Source organism: Hyperolius riggenbachi, chromosome 3 (assembly GCF_040937935.1).
Source record: "Hyperolius riggenbachi isolate aHypRig1 chromosome 3, aHypRig1.pri, whole genome shotgun sequence".
NCBI classification, from domain to species: Eukaryota; Metazoa; Chordata; class Amphibia; order Anura; family Hyperoliidae; genus Hyperolius; species Hyperolius riggenbachi.
Genome location: NC_090648.1, coordinates 203,384,835 through 203,410,774, shown reverse-complemented (window position 1 = coordinate 203,410,774; position 25,940 = coordinate 203,384,835). Strand labels below are relative to the sequence as shown.

The following is a 25,940-nucleotide window of genomic DNA, read 5'->3' as shown; positions in this document are numbered from 1 at the left end:
ACTGGGCATTAAAGGACACCTGACCTGAAAATAAATTTGCTGTGGCCATACCCAGGGGTTGTTTTATGTCTCTGTAATCCCTATGGCTCCTCAGCTTCACTGGCCTCCCCTTCATCTTCCTGCTTTGCCCTCCCAGGAAAGGCAGATGCTCTGTCCACTCATACACCCTCTGTGCTCCCCACAGTTGTGTGAAGGAATCTCAGCCTGTAGACTGAAACTTCTGCTCGTCAGAAGCTGCTTCATAGTGCACCACTCCATTATTCCTCATTCCCTCTCTAGAGTGATACCTCTGTACTCTGCAGTGTTATCTACAGGATCAAGCTTGATCCTGATGGGCAACACACATGGTTTGTGTTTGCGCAACCTAAAAACCTTCTGCTGGGTTATGAACACCACAGTAGGACTCCTATTGTTAAAGATCCCACCCTTTAGTTGAGGAGAAAGCAGATGGTAATCTGGCTAGTATGTAAAACAGGAGGGTCAAATGCCCAGGGGAATAGACTGTAAATTAGTTACAATCCATTGCAGTAACTTTTTTTTTTTTGTTGTAATTGACTGGGCCTCCAGCTTAATTACTTGTAAGTTGGCTGCTCCTGCTATGGCATCCTTTTGGTGCATATGACCCAAACACACACACCATTTTTGTTATTTAGAGGACTGAGTGTTTACATCCACTCTGTGTAGCATTTGTGGATAGATGATGCTAAGTTTAGAACACTTTTTATTAAACCTAACTATAGCTTCATGTAATTTAGAATGATTTCCCATGGAGTTTCACTATCACTATATATTCACTTTCGCTATAAATATAGCTGAATGAAAAGCAATATGTTTTCAACTAAAAGTAGCATTTTCCTTTTAATGCTTTGTGCATTATTTATTGGTTTTACTTCTTTAATTTTTTTGCATCTGATATTGATTTTGTTTGTTTATTTAATTCCAGAAATTCCACTACAAGAATCTTCTTCTGGGTGAACATGATGTCCCATTAACATGTATAGAGCAAATAGTTGTAGGTATGTACAGTGATGTTTGTGCTGCTGTGCCTATGTGGTAGCTGAAATGCCTAGCAATGATGCGAGGAGGAAAGAGAAGGGACTGCCAGTTATGTTACAGGCTCAACCCAATGATGTGTTTTGGATGTGAATAGTCCGGTTGGTACTGTATTCTCAAATATAAAATTATTTTTGTATACTTGTGCTTGCCTGCAGTGTCCAGTTGTCCCCACAGACACAAGACCCCTGCACTAGCTGGCTTCCTGTTCCAAAAGTGGGGTTTTGAACAGTCTGTGCCAACATAGTGACTGACACAAGTTTCGCCAATCTCTTTTATAGAAAGCTGGGTGTGGATTAGGTGGGCAGTGTTGTGTACAGGTGTGCACTTTTGTTACTACTGCCTGTATTATTTATTGTACTTTTGGGATTTGCAGTGTCACTCCTGAGTAACCAACCAGCCATAAGGCTACTTGCACACCAAGACGTTGCGTTAGGTGCTACGTTAAGGTCGCATAACGTGCACCTAACACAACGTATGGTGCTGCAAGAGAGGACGGTAGAGTGAGCTGCATTAGGCGGCTCTATCCCTATAAGGTCTCCCAGAGTGGCGCTGATTGGCCGGCGGGACCACGTGATGCGGAGTGAGACACTCCGCATCACGTGGTCCCGCCGGCCAATCAGCTGCCGCCAGTGCAGTGAATATTAAGTAGCCATGTGCGCGGCTACTGTAGCTGGCTCTCCCCGCCTCCTCTCCGCCCCCCACTGAGCATGTGCAAACAGTCTAACGCGGCTATAGCCGCTCTAACGCCGTAGTATGCTGCACTTTCCGGACAACGTGCAGCGTTACATGTAACGCAACGTGGGCTGTGTGAACAGCCCACTTGTGTTACATTGCTGTGAGTTGGGGGAGCGTTACAGGCGCACTAACGTGCGCCTGTAACGTCCCTGTGTGTAAGCAGCCTAAATCTGCAAAATCAATTTGACCAGGAGAAAATAAATACTTTGCAAGCCATGTAAAAATATTTTTTTTAATTCCTAATTTCCTAATTCTACGTACACACGTCCAGCAAAGTGCATGACCAACACCACAACACGGCCGACACCATGACAAACTGGTTATATGACTTGCATTGGCCAACAGCACAATATCAGCCCAACAGACGTGTGAGTTGATCCGCTAGATGGATCAGGGCTGTTATCAGTCGCTCGTCTAGTCATTTGCCATGCATACACACGCCTTATTGTCGTCCAACAGACCAAAATCGGACGACAATCAGGCGGCTTGGTTAAGTGTGTATACGGAACTTGCTGAGTGTCCAAAAACAAAACAGATTAATCATTTCATACTCACTACTTGGTATCTCATGGAACAATTACAAGCAGGTCTGCAGATAAATCATAAGGCCTGTACTCCTACTTGAGCATGCAAAGAGATGCATGAGCCTCAATGTCTCTCATGAATTGAAGACAATGACTTATTGTGTTTTGTTTCTGAGGTACAATATAGGTTGGGATACCACTTGAGAAAAGGGAGGGTGTTTTTTTTTTTTTTTTTTTTTTTTTCTGGGCACAGTGTTGAGTTAAGTCTCCTGGGTTTTATAATGCCTGCTAGAAAAATATTTTTTTTCACCCCATGTTTGTGCTCTCTGTCATGCATGAAGATAAATTAATCACTTTGTCACTATTATGTTTTTTTTTTTCTTCCAGTAAATGACACCAAAAGAAAGCAAAAGATCCTCTCATTCAATAAGAAGCTGAAATTCAACCCAACAGAGTTAATCATTTATTGCAAAGACTTCCGTATTCTCCGCTTCCGCTTTGATGAATCTGGCCCAGAAAGTGCAAAGAAGGTAAAGTCACTGAGAGCAGAGTGATTTGATGCAAATTCACTTACAATACTGCGGGTTCCTATGGGGTCACTGGTAGAATATAATTTGTAGCTGGTGGGCTAGCTCTTCAGTGTAATGCAAACTCCAGTGGATTCTGTAAGTTACTGTCACGCCAAAGGCAGCGCAGAACAGTGCTCACCGCTCTGCACGACCTCTTCCCCAGCTGCTGCCTAGTTTCTGCGTTCAAGAACATTGTGCCATTCACACCACCCATTGATGTGGTATCATGTAGGAAATGTATCCTTGCAGATTTTGTAGAGATGGAGATGTCCTGCCTAACTCTGTATACCACCACAGTCAGCGGCGATGCCAAATGGTGTACACTGTTCAGCACAGCTGCCTGTGTGAACGGGCCCTAAGGGCCTAAGTCCACTAGTGCACTTTTTGTTTTTTGTTTTCCCCTTCTTTTCCTGATGCATCTCCCTTGGGGGAAATGCTCCCCCTACTCCTATCCAGGCAGCAAAGAAGGTAGATCTAGTCAACAAGTGACTGAAACCTCAGTGAAAACAAGTTTGTTTTGGTGTTTCTTTTTAATATACAATGAGGAAGAGGAAGAACCTCTGTTAGGTTTTTTTTATTTTTTCCTTTATTTATTTTTTTTATCACTCACTACAGTGTTCTCCCCAGGCTTTTTTAGCCGGGTGCTCCACCCAACTAATTTTGGTGAACAACCATCTGACATTGGCTCGTCACCTTATCCTCCTCCTAAGCTGTAAGCAGAGTTGCGCTGGCCCTGCATATTCCCCCCGTCTCACACCACACTGTTACTTTTTCATACCACCCGGCTGGAAAAAATGTCTGGGGAGAATACTGCGCTTTATTTCCCAGTGACATCCTGGACTGGTGTTAATCACAGAAGAGCCTTTGGTATCACCAGTACTGGAACAATGCCAGGAAGTTCATTTCTCATTCACTGTAGCCTGGCAATAGGGATTGTAAGTAAGATGCAAACCAAGTTTGGTGCAGAATTAAGCACATTTTTTTTTATCCAAATGTATGCAGCTTAAAAATGGTCCTATGAAATGAAGCCATCACAGGCTTCATTTGGTCCATTTCAAGCGGCATAGACTCTGCATTACATCATTTGCATCTCAGACAATCCTTACCTGGCAATAGCACACAGTTTGATGTACAGGATAGCCCCAAACCCCACTGATTGCTCTTAGGTGTAGGGTTCATCTTTTTCCGATTTCTAATAAGTGAAGTTGCACTGGACATTAAAGATCTCCTTGTGGTCCATGTATACATTAAATTACTTTTTTTCTTTCTTTGGCTCCTTCATATCCTAGTTGCTAGATAAATCCATATTGACCCTGCTAGAGGTACCAGTTGATATGAGTCTTCTAACTTGCATGCTGGTGTTCATGCACTTGGCATGTATGAACATTGTGTTATAATCTACAGACATTGAAGGGCTTGCAGTGTTGCAGGTTCCAAATGTCCTTTCAGCTTTATCCTACTGGCTTCAATCGTCTATTCACTATTTTTCCAATTGTAATGGCCAAGGTGCAAAGTCATTTGATCTCCTGCCCCTGAACTGAGCAAGAGGTTGATGTTTTCTTCATTACCACATCTTCCAGCCTGCACTTCATTTTCAGTGTTGGAAGCACATGCCAAGTCTGTGATGTGATTTTGTTTTATCCATACAGTAGATTGAATGTTATTTCTTCCATATAAGATGAAAATGTCAAGCAGCTCTGTTAATTGTGACTGTAAAGTCCTTTTTACAGATAAGACCATGTGAAGTATAACCTAACCAGCTTGATGGTGATAAAATATAAGATCTTACATTTGATATGAAATTCCTGTGTATGTTAGGTCATAACATTTACTGAATTACAGGGCCTCAGACCTCTTTAACACTAGTTTTTATGACTGAAATAGCAGGAGTTGTGTATCTGCCAGTTCTTTGCTGGAATACTCCTGCGTTCCCAGATCCGCATACAAGTCATTCACTGATCAGTAAAATCTGTCTCCTGGACATTGAGCTGGACACAATTTCCTCTGGCAGAGGAATGCTTTCACTCAGTGCAACCTGCCAAACTCCACTTTGGTAGTTCAGGAAAGGGTGAACAACAGGATTATTCATCAGAACTTCCTGAAAACATTGCAGTATGGCTGTGCTTCACTAAATTACTTCAACCTGGCTCGATTAGAGAATGGATGAGACAGCCCATGTTCTGAGAAGTGATCCAGTACAAACCACGTTCTTTAGTGTAATCTGCCTGTAGTAATTCCTGCTATGGAGTGCTGCGTGGACTTGGGCCAGTGTAGAAAGCTACAGTGCTCACTCCACTGTTACATACATGGCTACAGCAGACCTGTATCAGATATGTGCCTAATAAGGTGAATGTATGTATACTATGGGTGATGAAAAAGATAAATATAGATCATCACCTGTACTTTTATAACGGAGTGCTGAATGCAATTTTGGGAGCTGAAACTTTCTGTGATCTGACACATCTTTAAATATTACAGCCAGTTGTACATTTTATTTTTTCCGCCAGTATAAGGGCCTGTTTCCAGTACATGCAGGTTGGCTACAGAAAAACTCCAATGAATGCCTATGGGAAAAATCTGCATCAGAAAAATCATGTTTAGTGGAAACAGGCCCATAGGCATTCATTGGAGTCAGTTTTTCTGCATCCATTCTGCATCCAATCTGCGTGTAGTGGAAACAGGCCCTAACACTTTCCTCTTCTACCCTTGCAGGTATGCCTTGCACTGGCACATTACTCACAACCAACAGACCTCCAACTTCTGTTTGCCTTTGAATACGTTGCTAGGATGTATCACAGTCCAGGTACACCTTTCTGTTTATATGTTTTACTGTGATTTCATTTGTGTCCATGTAGCTATGTTGAAAAGTAAATGCCATAGATGGTAAATCTGTGGAAGTTATTCTAATTGTGCAGAAGAACAAATTCTGTTTTACCCAGTTAGGGTTTTTTTTATGGTGTACATTTTTAATGTCTTTATTTTGCAAACTATAATTTACAGCGGAAAAAGTCAATGGGATAGATCCAGGAGGCGGAGGCGATAATAGTGCAAAGACTCCTCTATTTGAAACTTTTTCTGATTGGGATCGCGAGATCAAGAGAACTCGAGCCACTGATTGGAGAGTCTGCTCTGTAAATGAAGGCTACATGATCTCCAAATGGCAAGTAACAAAGAATTCTACCAATTTTACCTAGCAAATTAAAGTGTAGTTGAGTTTAAAGAGACACTGAAGCGAGACTAAATCTCGCTTCAGGTCTTATATATAGCAGGGGCACGTGTGCCCCTGCTAAAACGCCGCTATCCCGCGGCTTAACGGGGGTCCCTTCACCCCCAACCCACCCCCCGCAAAAGTTGGTCGTAAAATGGTCGTAGGGAAAACTCTTCCTGGAGGCAAGGCTAACGGCTGCAGCCCTGCCTCCCAGCGCGTCTATCAGATGCGCATCGCCGCCTCTCCCCCGCCCCTCTCAGTGAAGGGAGACTGAGAGGGGCGGGGGAGAGGCGGAGATACGCGTCTGACAGACGCACATGGGGCAGGGCTGCGGCGGTTAGCCCTGCCCCAACCAGGAAGCGTTCCCCCGCTGCACGGAGGGGGTTTGGGGGGACAGGGACCCCCGTTAAGCCGCGCTATAGCGGCGTTTTAGCAGGGGCACGCATGCCCCTGCTAGCTATGAGGTCTGAAGTGAGATCTATTCTCGCTTCAGACTCTCTTTAAAGAGAAACTCCGACCAAGAATTGAACTTTATCCCAATCAGTATTATCGTAAGAGAAACAGAGGCGCCAGCAGGATAAAAGGTAATAAAAATTTTAAAATTTGCTGGGAGGCAGTGGTGGACTTACCTCCGGAAGGCAGACTCAAAATACTGTCTGAATTAAACAAATAAATTTATTATTGGTACCCCAAAAGGTGCAACGCATTTTGCAGGCACAGCCCGCTTCATCAGGCAATAAGATAAACGCGTTGCACCTTTTGGGGTACCAATAATAAATGTATTTGTTTAATTCAGACAGTATTTTGAGTCTGCCTTCCGGAGGTAAGTCCACCACTGCCTCCCAGCAAATTTTAAAATTTTTATTACCTTTTTATCCTGCTGGCGCCTCTGTTTCTCTTACGATAATACTGTGTCCACCCCTGGTGGAGGGGTGACCTACCCCTACTTTCCTGATCTACAGAGAGCGACATCTTAATCCTGAGTGAGGACAGGTCTAATCTCCTCACCTGCATCTACAGTGGTTGCCTAAGAGGTAACCCATGTTTGTGAGTATATTCATCTCACACTTACATTTATCCACGGTTTCCAATACATACTACACTATATTGGGCTCTCGGTGTCTCCTATTTATCCCAATCAGTAGCTGATACCCCCTTTTACGTGAGAAATCTATTCTTTTTCACAAACAGACCATATTGTGGTGAAACCCCTCCCACAAGAAACTCTGAGGACCGTAGCACTCCTGGCAGTTTCCTGTCTGTGAACCTCGTATTGTGGGAAATACCTGTTTACAGCTGTTTCCAACTGCCAAAAAAAGCATGCAGCAGCTACATCACCTGCCAACAGTAAAAATGTCACCATGTAATGTCAAATTGTAAATTCGGGGATATTAAAGCTTTTACAATGGGCAAACACTGACTAACTCATTTATACATAATTATTGTAAAAATGAAGCACTTTTTTTTTAAATTACATTATTTTCACTGGAGTTCCTCTTTAAGTTTTTATAATTGGATTATATGCAGCTTTCCCCCTTCCATGGCATATGTCACTCTGCTGGATGCTAGGCCTGTGTCACAGATGCCTAGATCAGTGGATCCTCTGGCAGTCCTATGACCACATATTTACACAGATACTCAACGCATGAGCCACCACAAGTGTAGAACAACTACAATCACTAGCTAAGATGCGAGGCACTGTGGAGGAGAGCAGTCTGCATTATGCTAAATCACTGTTTTGACAGATGAGACATGCAGGGTGGTGCTGTACTTGTAGCACTAGCATTGCTGCCCTCCCCCCTTCATTTTAATGGAAGATGAAATATTCCCACATGTTAACTGTTCCGGAACGACACAGTTGAAACCAACGTCCTGCATGTTGCTGCGCGGATCTGACAGGAGGTAGATTACAACACTCCTCACCACGCAGTTCCGCCGCTCCTGCCAATGGCGCTGCTGTCTTCCTGCTGCAGATCACTCACCCATGCACACAGCTATGACGGCAGAGCTGTGTGCAGCTGGTCAGGAGCTGGTTTCCTTGGCTCCCGACCTGGTCATCACTGTAAGCCAATCCCATTGGCTTACATTGATTGACAGTGTCAGGAGCCAATGACCTGACCTTCTCGCACAGCTCTGCCGTCATAGGGACGGCAGAGAGAGGGACGGGACAGAACGGCGTGACCGGCGGTGGATGATTGCAGCGATTCGTTGGTAAGCACCATTTTACCTTTCCAGAAGTCTCTGGTCCTTAAGGTCTATAGGACGGCGATCGGCACTGCTCCCCGCCTCTCATAGGCATCGGTCTATGAGAGGGCACACAGATCGAGCCGCTCTGAGGGACAGCCCAGTGTCCCTCGTACAGCGCTGCAGGAGATGGCAGCACTGTACAATTGTAAACAAAGGGGAATTATTTATTTAACAGTCTGGTAGCCGCGATTACGGAGCTCCGTGAACCAGCAGGGAACGATCGCGCATCATGTGCATGCATTCCCTGCCAAACTACAGCTCCAGGACTTGACACCAATCGGCGTTAGGCAGTCCTGGGGCTGCCGCCGTGGTCACGCCCGTCGGCGTGACGCGGTCGTTAGGTAGGTAAAGAGTGCACCATTAGTGTTTGTTTTTGTTTTGTTTGTTTTTCCTCAATTGCTTTGATTTCAAAAGATGAGCCGCAGCGGACCCCTCTGCTCCGGCCGGCATCTCTGCTCCTACTACCGCTCAGTTCCGGGTCGCAGCTTGATGACCTCATCAAGCCCCGGCGCTGACGTCAGAGGGAGCAGAGATGCCAGCCAGAGCAGAGGGAAGCGCCGATTGTCGGGGGAACAGGGAGGTGAGTGGATCCTCTTCTTCCTCCCCCTACCGCTGCAGCTCTATAAGTGATCACTACGATCCACTGTCGATCGTAGTGATCAGCAGTACCTTTACATCTATGATTTCTTGCTTCTCTTGCATCATTTGGCTATACTGGTATGCTGCTGCCTAATCCTGTTTCTATAGAAAGTAAAAAGCTAATTTTCCTGTATATGAGTAAAATGTGTCAGGAAGGATAACTGGGTCATAGAAGGTAATAAGCTTCCACAAATATACCTTGTCTCTCCTTTGTAGCTGGGTTCAGGTGTATGACAAGTAGTGGTTCGCTGCACAATGCAGATTAAAGCTCCCACAATATACCTTGTCTCTCCTTTGTAGCTGGGTTCAGGTGTATGACAAGTAGTGGTTCGCTGCACAATGCAGATTAAAGCTCCCACAATATACCTTGTCTCCCCTTTGTAGCTGGGTTCAGGTGTATGACAAGTAGTGGTTCGCTGCACAATGCAGATTAAAGCTCCCACAATATACCTTGTCTCCCCTTTGTAGCTGGGTTCAGGTGTATGACAAGTAGTGGTTCGCTGCACAATGCAGATTAAAGCTCCCACAATATACCTTGTCTCTCCTTTGTAGCTGGGTTCAGGTGTATGACAAGTAGTGGTTCGCTGCACAATGCAGATTAAAGCTCCCACAATATACCTTGTCTCCCCTTTGTAGCTGGGTTCAGGTGTATGACAAGTAGTGGTTCGCTGCACAATGCAGATTAAAGCTCCCACAATATACCTCGTCTCTCCTTTGTGACTGGCTTCAGGAGTATGACGAGTAGTGGTTCGCTGCACAATGCAGATTAAAGCTAAGCCATTTAAGAGTTTCTATTTTGAGCACTCCTCTCTATGCCATATGTTCTTCATATAAAAAAAATGATCCTGAGCACAAAACAAATTCCTTTCTCCAGCGTGCAGAATGCATAAGACTGTGCAGCAGACTATAGGAGCTAATTTGTTTTCTAGCATTTTATAGACGGCAGAGATGCGGCTGTTCTCATTGTGAACCAACTAATTAGGACGGGCTTTGTTGAGAGCTTGTCAGTTTGCTGCTGTCAAACTTTATTGCACGCTGCTATCACAGCCTGTGCGTATGATTCCACGTAATTGCACAACATATGGCAGCCTAATGTGTTTCTCCTGTCTCCTCCATTGCTTCCTGCTCTGAATCGGGCTCACTTCTATTTATGGGTGTTTGTGAAGCCTGATGCAGCAAAAAAGATATGGGGATGATTAGAGAGATGGGCAGTAAGTCTACTTGTACTTCCTGCATAATGCAGCTTACAAATCCATTCCCCAGAGTCAATGTTATACCCCAGCTATAGGCTTTGTAATCAGAATGCTCAAATATGACTTGCTTTGTGAAAAACAAAGCAAAGGCGTCCAAAAAATATTTGAAGACTTGGTATGACATGTTTGCAACCATCAAATAAAAATATTGTGGAAGAGTATTAGATGCATGTAGCACCAACATATCACTTAGTGCTCTACAATAAACAAGGTTACAGGCAATTGTAGCCAGTGGATAAGCACAACATCCCAAAAAATGAGATTAATTGGTTCCACATATATACAGGCATATGGGTAAACCCTTCTGCTGGCAGCGGGGCCACTCATTACGCAGAGCTAGAAAACTGGGACTTAAATTCTTTTTTGCAGTGCTTTACAGGTTGGATAGTTACTCACAATCTTATCTCTACCACAGTCATAGTCTAGAATCTCTGTCATCTTCTAAGCCATGGGTGCCCATTGGGTAGATCAGATTCTACTGGTAGATCACAAAGGACTTCATGGTAGATCCCAACCGCACTACATTTTCCATTCTGTATATACAACTGTGCGCCTAAAATTGTATAGGTGGATCATTTTAAGTTGCTAAGTAGCTCACAAGCGGAAAACAGTGTGGGCACCTGTGGTCTAAGCCAATGAACTTACAAGTATGTTTTTGGAGAACATACAATTTACATGCAGATAATGTGTGTATGTGTTATTACATGATCTATCAGTACTGAAGTGACTATTGGAGGCACATATCTGTGCCTCCAATAGTCACCATCGCCCCCCCCCCCCCCCCGGGTCATGTCTATGGATTACATTCACATATAAAGTGACAATTGTAATTCGGCTGTTCACATTAGCTGCAGGATTATTGATTGATTATTGATGTCAGTATTTGTATAAAAGTAACTGTTAGCTCAGTTTCAGCGGAGGCAGCTACAAGATGACTTAGCAGAATAATCTGCAACCCAGGTTAAAGTTCTCCCCCAATCCAAGTGAATACCCTCTCTTCCAGCTGGGAGATACAGAACCACAAACACTTAAATTGGTGGAACAGCATCTGAAATCTTTATTTACAGGTCAATCTTATATACACCCTGATGTTAGGGAAAAACCAGATTAGACCGGAGTGCACATAGAAAATATTTGAAACAATAGCATAGACATGGTACAGACAGCAGAGACAATAGGATTTGTTATTCTGTAAACAACTGGCAGAGGTAGACTTTGTTACATGTGTTAATTTCTCAATAGACCAGGTTTTTTAACAACAATGCATGAATAGGTCTGAGTCTTCAGATCTCTGTCACAGTGGCTTGTATGGTAATATACCAACTGGGTATTGAAATACAGGTTTTGTATTCAGGTGCCTGGAACTTCTAGAGTGTTAATTATTAATGTATCTGTAAAGCACTGTCTGGAGGAATGTGCTGCTGACTAGTTGAAGCAATGATGTCATTTTTAAGAAATTGTGATGTGCTGTATATATTTTAATATCGGGGTGATTTAAGCAGCACATTATTACAACCTTTCAACCCAACCTTTGATCCCAACCTTTTCTAAAGGAAAGGGCGGGATCACTTAGATACTATGCACAGCTCTATGTATGTTAGAGATCAATGAGTTAGTGTTGTCATTGGTACACAAATACAATATACAGTTTAAAGGGTTACACAACTACACGATGAATTAACAGTAGTTAGCTTTGCTAGTATATCATCCTAATCTAGCCCTGCATAACTTAATGGAAAACTGAATGTGGTAAACTGTAACAGGTTGCCTAAAGCCACACCTCACCCATAAGGTTAGAACTCCTTAATGCATTTTGGAAAAAAAAATGATCCTCGAGTGGGTCCAGGAAATGTCAGTTCATTATTGCAGAGTAGAATATTGTTCATTTGAAGGGTGAAGGAGGACGGTGAATTCATCACCACAAGCCCTCATGATGAATGCAGATGTTTTTCTGCCAAGCTCTCACTGTCTCGGGGCAAACAGACAGTGGCGGCTGAGAGCTGGCCGTGTAATCACCGTGGCTACACCCAGTGCCTTTTTGTTAGCAGTTTCATTGTATGGCATTGGGCACCCACAAAAGAAATGGAAACAGATTTATAACAAGGATGTAGCAATTGCAGCCAGGTTGTAGAAGGCAGGGAAGGGCAGACTCAACTTCTCATCCCAGTTGAGAAACCTCACAGTTGCAACAGCAGAGGCGGAGTTCTTCCCAAAGGATGACACAAAAGAAAGGCTTGAAGCAGCCATCACCAACACAGGAGGAGGGCAGGTGCAGGAAGGGCTCATCCTTACAGCAGAGGGTCATCCTTCTAGGGCTGCATCAGTGCAGGAGAATCATATCAGATGATCTCCAAAGTATTCCATAATCAGGTGATATCACAGGCAGGTCTCCAAGTGAACAGGTAATAAAGAACACTTGTGCAGGCAAATTAGTAAAGATGAATCAGACAAGAGTTCAAGGTTTGTCAAACTGCATGAGACAAGTAATTGATAGCTCAGTCTCAATCAAAGCAGTTATGTAGAGGTCCTCAATGGTAATAAGAAGTTAAACAGCTTAGTGGGTGTGTGCAACCTATTTACCACATGCGTAGCTATGTAACAATATTTTTGACAAAGGTTACTCTCTCTATTCAAATTTCTTTTACTAACATCATACTGTCTGTAAATCCTAGTACTATAGAGTTCTGACACTTAAACACATTTCTCTGACCTTGCTTTATACAGCACAGTATCAATACAAACAGACATATGGAGACAATTACAATCAAATCAACCAATAAGTATTTTACATGACATATTTGTCTCCACCCTCTCCAGGCATGTTAGAACACTGATGTGGGCCGGGTTATGAGGCTGTGTGATTCAGCCACTTGCAGGTTTAGTTGGCCCCCCATCTCACCCTGTGCACAGTAGGTGGTACAGGGGGTCAACGTCTGCTGTTCAAAACCCTCCCCAAATGCACAACACCAGGGTTTGTTTCCCACACCCCTCAGATTGTAACCAGAGACAGACCAGAAACCAACAAAGAAATTGCTGTAAAAGCATTTGTTAGAATTTTACACAATTACAAGTGAAAAAATATAAGTATGTCACTTTGCTTAAGGGACTCATCACCATTAATATTATACACGTACCCAAACATTCACACAATTGTTTGCATTATTCTTGGCAATATGAACAGAAAACCTGGCATGAGCATAACTTCTAGTAATTTGAGCAAGATGATTTTGGACACAATCTCTACATTACATTCATATCGGCATGAGTGCAAGCTCAAGTTAAAATGATTACATTTCATTCACAGCAACTTAATTCCTACTGGAAGATTTACAAACCTAATTCACCCATTGACAGCAAAACTGTTGTGTGCTTTGAATTCTCAGGTATATGCAAAAATACCTGACAAAAAAAAAACCCACATGAAAAACAAAAAACTTCAGATGGAACATGCCTTTCCGTATGTTAATTTTTTATAACCAACTTTAAATTACAAATTTTAAGACATGTTACATCTGGTTCACCCGAAATAAATTGTTTCCTTTGCAAAACACTAAATTCAAAACATCACAATGGCCAGCAACTTTGTGCATGGGTCATTCATTATATGAGGTGAAAACCAATTACACATTCAATCTCACCTGCCTTGCCTCAAGACAATTTACAAACCCTCTCCTATAGTAGACAAAGAAAGACAACACATGCACATTTACATAACCACAGTCCGCATACCTTAGACTCCAACAATAATTTAGCTTTTGACTTTTCTGACTGTAGAAAAAAACGATCAATTAAATTAAGAGGTTTATTCCTAACTCTAAAAAAAATATTTGGATACTCTCTGTGCACAGACACATACACAAACAGACAAACAACATATAGCTGGGATCTTCTTTTGTTTCTGTTTCCTGACACTCTCCTCATTGCCCCCAGTCTTTTCAGGGAAGAGGAAAGAGAAAAAACAAAAGCATTAACACAAGTCTCTCCCAATACATGGAGGGAGGGGGTAGAAACCTGCAACAACTCTGAGCAGATGTCCAGAGATGCATATTTAAAGTACAACCTAGCTGAAAAAGTGCAACCAGTCATACACAAGCAATTTAAATCACAGTTCCACAGAAACTACAGTGAGAGGAGATAGACAAACACATTTACAGTAATTAGAAGAAAAGGCTCAGAAACATCTAGTAGCCAGGCCAGAACATTTTGGAGGGACTGATAAAAAAAGTTATCCTGCGGCCGCAATGCCCATTCAAAATGTCCTGGTCCAGAGAGACACCTGCAACTGCTGAGTGTCTCCGAGAAAAAAAATGAAACTCCTAAATAGAGTTAGTCAGAAATAAGATTCAAAGCAAATTGTGGAACATGATTCTTTCTAAAACTTACAAATCTATATATCCGCATTAAACAGCATCACAGAATATGATACATCATAAATCAAAAATAACCCTTGGGAGTCCCCTTACCTTTGAGACTTTCCCATTATGCACAAATCTATACAGTAACATGCAATCTTATATAACTAAAATTCACTTAAGCGACTATACAACAATATACAAGGTTTAGAGAGAATATTCACTTAGACACACAGTACTGCTTTCTTAATTGGGGCATCAGACCCGCTATTTACTTTAGGAATATCAGATTCCTGGGAGAGGCGCTACAGAAGCACTTTCCCTCCGGGTTCTATTAATCCGCTCTGACAGTATAGGGTGGTAATCAAAAAATAGAATTACTCACCCGATACTGTATATGGCGGATCCAACTTCTCGACACCAAACTGTTAGCTCAGTTTCAGCGGAGGCAGCTACAAGATGACTTAGCAGAATAATCTGCAACCCAGGTTAAAGTTCTCCCCCAATCCAAGTGAATACCCTCTCTTCCAGCTGGGAGATACAGAACCACAAACACTTAAATTGGTGGAACAGCATCTGAAATCTTTATTTACAGGTCAATCTTATATACACCCTGATGTTAGGGAAAAACCAGATTAGACCGGAGTGCACATAGAAAATATTTGAAACAATAGCATAGACATGGTACAGACAGCAGAGACAATAGGATTTGTTATTCTGTAAACAACTGGCAGAGGTAGACTTTGTTACATGTGTTAATTTCTCAATAGACCAGGTTTTTTAACAACAATGCATGAATAGGTCTGAGTCTTCAGATCTCTGTCACAGTGGCTTGTATGGTAATATACCAACTGGGTATTGAAATACAGGTTTTGTATTCAGGTGCCTGGAACTTCTAGAGTGTTAATTATTAATGTATCTGTAAAGCACTGTCTGGAGGAATGTGCTGCTGACTAGTTGAAGCAATGATGTCATTTTTAAGAAATTGTGATGTGCTGTATATATTTTAATATCGGGGTGATTTAAGCAGCACATTATTACAACCTTTCAGTAACTATGTGAAGTTTCATCACTATGGACCGGCTAAAATGAAAATTAATATTTGTGCCTCTTTATACATATTGAAAGACCACATCTTTTTAAATTGAAAAAATTTCAATATCTCCCAAGCTGTTTGTACATTAATAACAAGTGAACTAATTTGTTCACACCTTCAATTTTCATTGGCAAATCACTGACCAATTTTACCAACTCCATGTAGTTTCAGAGCTTACCTACAAAAACTGTTCATAGTATCTAAAATCTGTTGGCCCTTAATGTTCAAGTAGTGGCTATAGCACTGGGGAAAGTGAAGGGAGGGGTGGGGGAGGAGCTAGGTGCATTTAAAAGCATAACTTCCTGTAAAGATTCCGCTTCTCTTGCTACCATGGGAGTAGAGTAGTGAAGAGATCCCCCGCCCCCCCCCCTTCCTCCACCACAACATCTGCACTTCCTGTGCTGCATACTGCTAATGACTTGGATGGGCCCATGGTGGAGCTCAGGAGCCAATGCATTTTCTATAATATGTTCAAATCCTCTTTAAAGGGTCATAAAAATAAGTCTACCCAGCGTGTACAGTTCTGTGGTGAGGGGAGGAGAAGCAGGAAGCTCCTTTGGGCTGGTTTACACTGCAAGAGCTTTTTAAGCGCTTGTGATTTGAAAAGCTCTTACTAATGCAATGCTATGGGCGATTTCTTTTTTTTTTTCTTAGTGAGATCACACCCATAGCATTACACTAGCAAGAGTTTTTAAAATCACAAGCGCTCAGAAAAAGCTCTTGCAGTGTGATCCAGCCCTGGAATGGAACATGGCAATCGGCAGAAATTATCTGTCGTAGATACTTGCTGTTCACTGATGTTATCTCTGGCACAGATATCAGATGTGTAATGACTGTACTGACGTAATTCAGCAGTCAGATTGGTCCTCAGCAAATTATCCATAAGGGCTGCTTCACACTTACAATGGCAAAACACAATTGCAATTTTTTTGAGGGAACAATAACCTCTTTATGGTCGCTCCAAAATGCTTTTGCAATGCATCCATCTTTTTGCGATTTTTACCTACAAATCGTAATGCTGCAGGGAGAATGCTCCCATAGAGTTTCATTGTCATCGCTGGCAATTGGCAAAGCACTGAAAAGCACCCCAGTATGAACTAGCCCTAATTCCCCTTATGCTGGATTAACACTCCCAGAGACAGTATAATGGATCAAAAAATGTGATTAGCATTTTTGACACAGCTAAAAGAAGTAGCACAACTGTAGCAATGTTCAGACCCCTGACACACAACTGGCTCGTGACAAGTAAAACAAGTAAATAGGATAGCTTAGTGTGTAATTTTTCATAGACATGGACGATAGGACATGCCACAATGATGAATAGCTTCTGTCTAAGCCTATTTACTCGGCTACAATGATAGCGCACACAACTTATAATGGCTTTTTGTGTCTTCTTTTAGCCTCCCGGAATACTTCGTCGTTCCTTCCTCTTTGGCAGATACAGATCTAAAGCAGTATTCATACTCATTTTTTGGAAGACGCATGCCAGTGAGTATGTATTGATTGAAGTCTTTTACGGGCAGTGTTGTCAATGTTCTAGCTATTAAATAATACATGCACAGCTTTTAATAACCTTAAGTGGTTGTTAAATGAAGCAGAGAAAGATGAAAGCATGCGTTTCCACTAGCCTGCAGTAATGGCAGGGAATGTGTAGCATTTCCTACTGAGCAGCATGTGATATTGTGTTTGTTTGATGCAGCTATGGTGCTGGAACCACTCTAATGGAAGCGCTCTTGTGAGGATGGCAAGTATCAAGGATTTGTTGCATCAGCGCAAGATAGACCAGAGGTAAGAGGTAGTACTTTACTGGATGAGTGTGAGTATTTCTTGACTGTACTGCCGAGGTGTAAGAGTCTGTCCAGCTATTGTAGAGAGAGACCCAAGTGCAGAGTCTGATTAGTTGAAGCTAGTATACTTGCTTGAAGCTCTCACAATCTCCCCTCCACGGCTGTCCTATTAAAGGCAACTGAGCATTAGGAAACTATTTTTTTAAATGAACCTCCCTAGAGTGTGCCATTGGCAGGGCGGGTGTTGGGGTAAACCTCACTAGTTACCTACTGCGTGGCGATTCTCTGGCCTGTATGGGCTGCACCATGTTCTCCACGGACGGACCGCACCTGCCAAATTGCTTTAGTTACCTGCAATGCATGTCAGGAGATATAGTACCTGGATGTGAGGTCATCTATGTACTAGGCATTTAGATATCCTAGCCATACAATGTTTGTGTGCTTATAACGACTGGTTGTGGAGCAGGAATCCCATAGTTAGCTAGGCAACTATGGAGATAAACCATTGACTGCTTTCTCCTGTTGTAGCAGGCGGTCAAACATGAGGAGCGTTGAATTCCAGCGAGTCAGGCTATCGCAAATCAAGCGACTCACCGGCAAGTTGTTTCTCTGCTGAATATCGGCCAAGCGTGCCATGGCCGTGTAGGAACGCCTGAAATGCCCACACACCTTCCTGGACTGCTTCAGGACCTCCTGAGATAAACCATATGCAGCCTTCTGCGCTAGAAGTACAAATACACTGCGAAGTCTGCATCTATTAGCCCTCTCTTCCACAATCAGCTGATGATGTTGTACTCTCTACCTGTCAGCTGTTCTCATCCACCATCAGGGCACTTGATCGTGCTCTGCACAGGCAGCCCCCCCATGTACTCAAACGCGACATGAGACGGGTTTTCACTGCTGGGTAACGCCGCTGTGTGGGAAATAAGACACATGAGATGTTACAGAACACTGCCATTTGGAATTGTGGCCGACAGCTGAACTACATGGCAAACAAGTAATTCAGCCACCTGTGGATATGAGACCTCAGCTTGCAGATCCTCTGCTGCCCGATGCAGAGGTAAAGTGATCTACAGATTTTATATCCTAATCCTGAGCTTCAGCGGCGTAACTAACTGGCTTGGGGCCCAAGCACTCTATTAATATGGAGCCCCAAAACCTACCGAGGACATCTGCAGTGTCAGTGAGGTGTGTTTGGAGTAAGGACACAATTAAAGATTACCACTATTCAAAGCACATATAGAGGTGTTCATTATCAGCATAGCACCAATGCAAATCTAATGAGATGGATGAAGGAGGTCACCTAGTAGGCGCCTCTAGCCCAGGGACCCTGGTGTGATCACAACCTCTGCATCCCCTATTGCTGCACCACTGCTGAGCTTGATCTGGGTGTTATCTATAGTTTGCTTAGTGATCTCCATAGATTGAAACATACTCCTTGGCAGAGAGCAGAGTAGCCTGTTTGCACAGTGAAAGGCCATCTGAAATAATAAATAACAATGTTTTCAGATGGCTATCACTGTAAGTATGTATGGTATACTATGGATGGGAGCAGGAGGCTACTCACTATGGGTGGAGTATAGTGACCGCTGTCTAAAGCAACTAAACACATCTTATTGCCATTCCTCTGAGCTTTTTCCACTGCTGAGAACCTGCATGCATGTCAGAATGTCTTCCTGTGACTGTATTCGAATGACTGAATGAGACATTACCTTGATACTTTTTCAGTTACATAATGTCCTTTAAAGAGGAGCTGTCAGTCATACTATCTCAGAAAAAAAAATCACATATATAAGTAGATAAATACTTGCTCTACTTACATAACATCTGTATTGCACTGTCCACATTTTGATTTTAGTGATTTTTTCTATAGTAAAAAAAAAGAGAAAATCCTTTTTGGAATTTTCCAATTTGACTATGTATCTTGAAGCCAATCCTGACATAATTTCCTCCCTTATTCTGTCTATCATTGCCCACCCTCCTACCAGTCTTCAGACACTTCCACCCAGCTTCTCCGCATCAGAAATATTGGTTAATCAGAGAGGAACTGAGGTGTGGGAGTGGAAAACGGGAAGGAAAGAGGCTTCAGCCAATCAGGCTGCATTAGTTATGTCTGAGGGGGAAAGTAAAGAAGAAAAAAAGAAAACCCAGCATGCCCTGCAACTTTCTTTGTGTGGCAGATGTGCCAAATAAGAGCCAGGGAAACTGGGGAATGATGTTTTATGGAAAAGAAAAGTAAGAGTGATTTTTTTTTTTTTTTTTTTTTTTTTTTAACTTTTGGATTGCCTGTGTAGCATCCTTATTTGTTTACCAGATAAAAATAATTGATTTTTGATTTTATGCCTGACAGTTATGCTTTAAAGATAAGGCTGCAGCTTATGTAGCCTGCTAACCCTTTCTGCAATGCTTGGCTGCAGGATCACCTCTCTACTTGAAGAGGGATCCAGAGCTGTCTCTGCTGCTATAGACTGCTTAACATTAAGTTATACCGTTGATTTTTTTTCTCTCATCTTTCTTGTCAAGGGTTTGTGGTGGAATCACCCGTAGTCATCCACTAAGAAGTGATGTTTACAAATGTGACCTTGACCATGGCCTCCCAACTATCCAGGATGTTCAGGCTGCTTTCACCAAGTTCAAACAGCTGTGTGTAAATGGTGAGTGCGCTGGACAGTCAGTTTAATTTTTTTTAGATTTCACACATTTATGTAACAAACTTTTTTCTTCTTACAGCTCTTTTGAGAAAGCATTAAATAAATATCTTGTATGACTGTTGAATTCCAGACTAGTATTTTCTAAAAGCTGTACAGTTTATTTATCAGAGCCAACCACTGTGATGGAGACGTTAAAGAGGAACTTTGGCAAAAAAAAAAAGGGGAAAAAATAAATCAATACGTTGAAAAGTGAGAAGTTAAAAAATAGAAGAGAGATAATGAAATGATTGATATTCGCCATATAATTTGTTCATGTTGTTTGACCCACAGACATACATACATACATACATACATACATACATACATACATACATACATACAATAGCTGATGGCCCGGCGTTGCCCAGGTATGTGGTGTTGGCTCCTCCCACTTTTTCTAACCCTATCACACAATTACTCAATGACCTAGTTTGTGAGCTTTGTGGTCTTTGGCATCAATAATTTGCACTGAAATGAAACAAATCTGATTAGCTGTTTGTGGTTTCACCCCCTTTTCTGAATTTGAACCCTAGTCACCCAATTACCGACTGTACCAGGTTTGAGGCTCGTGCCATTAATGGTACAAGAATTGTAGCATTTAAATATTCCCCTTGAAAATCAATAGGTGAATTTTGATTGGCTTTTGTAGGCTCCACCCACTTTAGTGAATATTCATCCCAGTCACCCAGTGACCAACTGTGCAAAGTTTGAGAACCCTGCCATTAACAGTGTAAGAATGGCTACAGTTTACATTATGCCAGTGAAATGTTGTATTTGTCTCTGCCTACTTTTTGGTTATGGGGATAAAAATTATCCTATACTAGTCACCTTAGCCAGTTTAAAAACGGGCTAGGTTTGTCATTACTTCGCCGCACGCATGACGCCCACCATGCACGCCCCGGGGCGCCCGCCGTGACGCCCACTGCGCGCGCCCAGGTAAAGCCCGACACGCGCCCTCACCTTCTGGTCCCGTCCTCCGGCTCTCGGCACCGTCGGCAGTGTCTCTGCGTCTTGTCCTTGCACATGTGCAGTGCTAAAACGCACTGACACAGGGACAAAAACGGACGCAGAGACACTTGCCAATTATATATAGAGATGTTATTCCAGGTAATGTACTATGTGTGTGCTAAATTTAATTCAAATCCGTTCAGCAATTGTTGCGTGATTGAGTAACAAACATCCAAACTTTCACATTTATATTTAGTAAGATTCAGTTACTGATTGGGTTGAAGTTCAATTCTTGCTTACAGTTCCTCTTTAAAGCTTTCCTCTTCTTTAGTTAGGCGAAAATAAAGATGATTCTTCTGATTCTTAATGTTGCACAATCCTATATAGGATCCGCTGAGCCTTTGTCATCACTATAATAGAAGCCAGGGAGACGCTGCTAAATATTTATTCTCATTCCCACTAGCTCTTCACTGACTACTCACTAGCATTATTCTTATTGATTTATAAAGTGCCAACATATTTTGTGGTGTTGTAAAGTGTAAGAAACAAACATGGGGTACAAATTAATACATAAACATACAATGATATACACAAAATATACAGACTGGTACTTAATCCAGAATTGGTAGACATGAAAGGTTGGGGGGCGGAGAGGTACATGTTGTATACCATCTGCATAAAAATGGTATTGAAAACCAAATCGGTTTTATTTTTTCATTTTTAAATAATACACATTGCTTGGCTGTCCTGATCCACTGTCTCTAATACTTTTAGCCAGAAACCCTGGACAAGCATGCAGAATCAGATGTTTACTTTTAGCTGCCACACAAGTTATTCTTTTAGAGTAATTTTTGCGTCTTTCAGGTTAAGCTCTTCTCTCCCTGTACCAGTTGTCACATGATGGTAACTGTTTAAGTAGCATTAACCTGAATCCCCACCCACCCCCACTTTCACGTCAAATCCTCCTACTCATTGACGAGGAGTGTGATGCTACTACAACAAAGGGATTGAAAACCTGGTAAAAAGATATACATAAATAAAGAAAGTGATTATGTGGAGAAGTAATCAGAAGATAGTGTGTCCAAAATAATAATCATAAAGTTTCCTCCAGCCCCCTCCAAGCTGATCCCTTCCTTGTCATCCTGCGCTACTTGGATCCTCTGGAGTTGGCCCTGGAAAGTCCTCCAGTTGGGGCCAGTTGGCGCAGTCTGCCCCACATGTGCTGCCCCATCATGCCCCATGGCCGGGAGCATTGTGTGCGAGCAGAGTATTACTGCGTGGGCACAGTATGCTCCCAGCGATTGGGGCGCATGCGTGACTGGGCTGTGCATGTGCAGTACGCCCCCCCCCCCCCCCCGACCAGAGGACTTTATGGAGTAATTTGCGAAAGATCTTGGCAGCACAGGAGGACGGCGAGGGAGTGATCAGCCTGGTGGGAGCTGGACAATGCCCCTGCTATGTATAGTTTTTCTCCTACCCCATCTCAGGTTTCCTTGAACTGATGAATTGAAAACAGCTATTACTTTCCAGATGACCCTCATACATAGGCCATATTAAGCACCATAGCATTGACCCTGAAATTTGGCCAAGGGATTAAGTCCTAGTCTTTACAAACGACCATCCTTGTACATGTTAAGGGATTATGTAAACACTAGTCAGCTGAAACTCTTAAGGTGGCCATACACTGGCCCAATTCGCAGCCGTTTCGACAGCAGATTCGATCCTGGGATCAAATCTGCTGCCAGTCGTTCGTGCTAAACGCACCCGCCGATCCGATTTCCTCCCGAAATCGGATCGGTCCGTCGATCGCGCCGTGTGGGAAATTACCCTCGATCGCCCGCGGGTAGGGAGTGCGTCACTAGCGGCGGCCGATCCGATCAGGTATACATTACCTGATGCTAGCTCCCGGGCGTCTTCTCCGCATCTTCTCCGCATCTTCTCCGCGCTGCACCCGCTCCATCCCGGCGCTTCTTGTCACTGCAGTGACCAGGAAGTTCAAATAGAGGGCGCTCTATTTGAACTTCCTGGTCACGGAGTGACACAGGAAGCGCCGGGATGGAGCGGGTGCAGCGTGGAGAAGATGCCCGGGAGCCAGCGTCAGGTAATGTATGCGCGGGGGGGGACAGGCGGCAGCGGCGGCTCCACAGGTTGTGATCGGTTTCAGGCTGAAATCGATTCACAATCTGTTTGCAGTAAAGGCAGCCATACGATCCCTCTCTGATCAGATTCGATCAGATAGGGATCTGTCAGCTGGTCGATCTAATGGCAAATCGACCAGTGTATGGCTACCTTTAAAGTGACCTGCTGTATTCTGAATGTCTGCAAGCTGTACTGCTTGTCAGATACGTAATACAGCTAGCGTACAGCAGCTTTAGAAAACGGTCACACGGTTTCATTATCACAATTATAGCTTATTAAATTTCAGCCTTGTTACGTTGAAAGCTGAATTTTCCATGGGATTGGAGTTGCACTTAAATAATTTCCTGAGGGTAGAGCAGAGATTGACCTTCACATTCTACCACTGAGCTGTCCCTGAACCACTATTGATTGTCTTTCGGTCACACAGAGCTTGATTGTGTGTGTTATTGCGGTACAACATTACAGGTGCGTGTGCCAAATTATATTCACCAAGCCAGTCAGCTCAGCCAGTTATTAAGAATACTGTGGACAGGTTTGTTCACTGACTGGTTTGACTGCACAGCAATGTGCTGAGTAGCTGGAATCAGCTAGCAAGGCCCTCAGGCAACCTGATCCTATTACATACAACACCACATTATTGTATTTACACCAGATACTTCAATATAATGTTGATGCTTTTATTCTACAGAAGCTGGGTTTAAGTAAGTGTATGCCAGGTGAAATAAGTTCTTCATGTGTCAGTAAAATTCAGAATTGTAACAATTGTAACATTATTGTATTTTTTACAATACATTGTAATTGTATTGTAACATAAGTAATTTACCCTTGAAAAAGGTTAGAGAAGCAGATTGTGGGTGTTGCACAGAGAAAGTAGTCAGGGTAATTTGTTTAACAGTATAATCACTTTGCATTTTTGAATTTTGATTAATTGTACACCAGTGTAAAGGGAGGCATACATAATGCATTTTTAAATAGTTTTGATTATTTGAGATCCGCATCGGACCTTAAAAAAAAAATGTATTGGAAGCTAAGGTGTCAGTATTTGATCAAAATATTGAATGGACATGTCTGGTCTTTGAGGTCGATGTTGGCTGGATAGCCTTGAGCTGTAGGTCACCGTGGTGTAGACAAAAAAAAATCACAAAGAGCCGTGTTACTTGATGCTGTGTGTCCAACACAGACAGACGTACAGTAAGGAAATCATAACATTTCTGGCTCAACACACAGCATACAATCTTGGTTGTACAGATTTACCGAATCTATGTAGCATACGCGCCAATAGATTGAAAATACTTGGAAAGTTGGAACCTCTGTGATAGAGCTCATTTTTTCCAACGCACACACACAAGTCCATTGTATGTGTTTTTGGTGGTGAACAGAAGTCCACAGGCCCATATTTAGCAAACTGTGATGCACTGTGAGTTTTGACACATTTCTCCCATGGCCAGCAACATTTTCAAAGTTTGTTTTCCACATGTTCACCACAGCATGTGAATAACCTGCTTTGTGCAACAAAGACCCCTCAGTTTAAACCTCTGCCCGTTACTAGAGGAAACCACCTCCCTATATCTACTAGAGGTAGCATCTGGACAACCCGGCAAAAACTCTATGCTTTGACATACATCTACATTTTTATGCTGGGAGCGTTTTCTCTGTAGTGGGGGAACTTTTTTACAGCAGCACCAGATGAGAATCCTCTGTAGTGGGGGAAGTTGTTGAACACAAACTGCTGAGCAGGAGAGAAAAAGCCAGAGAACCCAGAAGGGGGCTGAAACCCTTCAACGTGCAGCAGACTCCTGTGGTGAGTCTGGGGATCTGGTGAGTGGGGGTTGTTATTACACTCTTACAAAAGAGCAACGAGTACATTGTACATTTCATGACTACTGCTGTTGTCCTGTGACCTGTGGATTGCATTTGGACTGAATTTGGTGTTTTAATTTGGCTGTGATGATAGTCCATGTCATTTGATCCTTATATTATCGTTTTGGGTTGCATTTGGACATTTTATAGAGAGCTGGGTATAGATGTGATTGTGGCGCACTGTTGTTTATTTTTAAAGATACAGTGATCTTTTTCCAATAGCGCACCTGAGAGGGGATTTTAGATTTGAGTCTCAGCGCAGAGTACTTTATAATGGCCTCTGCCGTTTATGAAAGGGTGAAAGCATGCCTTTTCTTGAGGCCAGTTTTACACTTGATGTTTGCGATGCGGTGTGAGCACTGCAGATATGAGGCTTTACATGACCCCCTTACCACAGTGTAGCATTAGGGTCATATGCATAGTGCCGCCTAGGGCTGCACGATTTTAGGGAAAAATCGAAATTGCGATTTTTCTCTCAGAAATTGCAATTTCGATTTTTCACTTTTTTTTTTCTTTTTCTTTCTTCTTCAAACCCTGCTTTTCGCACTTTGGGGGGGGGGGGGGGGCGGTTGGTTCACGGTCCACACTGCCCGGTCCGCTGACTGTAATACCTTGCTTCTGGCCCTGCTGTGCGCGGATTGGCCAGAAGCAGTGAATATGTAGAAGTGTGCTAGCGATGGAATGACGGCAGTGGTAGGCGGAGCTGTACAGAGCATACAGCTCCGCCTACCGCTGCCGTCATTCCATCGCTAGCCAGTGATTGGTAATGCTGTATGTGCCCGGCCGCTCGCTCGAGTGGATCCGCCCCCCCGCTCATTAACACTTATACATATTCAC

At 42.9% G+C, this 25,940-nt stretch overlaps 1 protein-coding gene across 1 annotated transcript in view; it reads left to right on the top strand.

The window, feature by feature from the left end:
• MTMR10 (myotubularin related protein 10) overlaps nt 1-25,940 on the top strand; it is a 107,896-nt gene that overhangs the window by 42,190 nt on the left and 39,766 nt on the right. Inside the window, exons 4-10 of the mRNA XM_068275583.1 lie at nt 944-1,016; nt 2,703-2,845; nt 5,597-5,687; nt 5,885-6,044; nt 17,080-17,167; nt 17,379-17,467; nt 19,990-20,120. Of these exons, the coding sequence (XP_068131684.1) occupies nt 944-1,016; nt 2,703-2,845; nt 5,597-5,687; nt 5,885-6,044; nt 17,080-17,167; nt 17,379-17,467; nt 19,990-20,120 (775 nt within the window). The remainder of the gene's footprint in view (nt 1-943; nt 1,017-2,702; nt 2,846-5,596; nt 5,688-5,884; nt 6,045-17,079; nt 17,168-17,378; nt 17,468-19,989; nt 20,121-25,940) is intronic.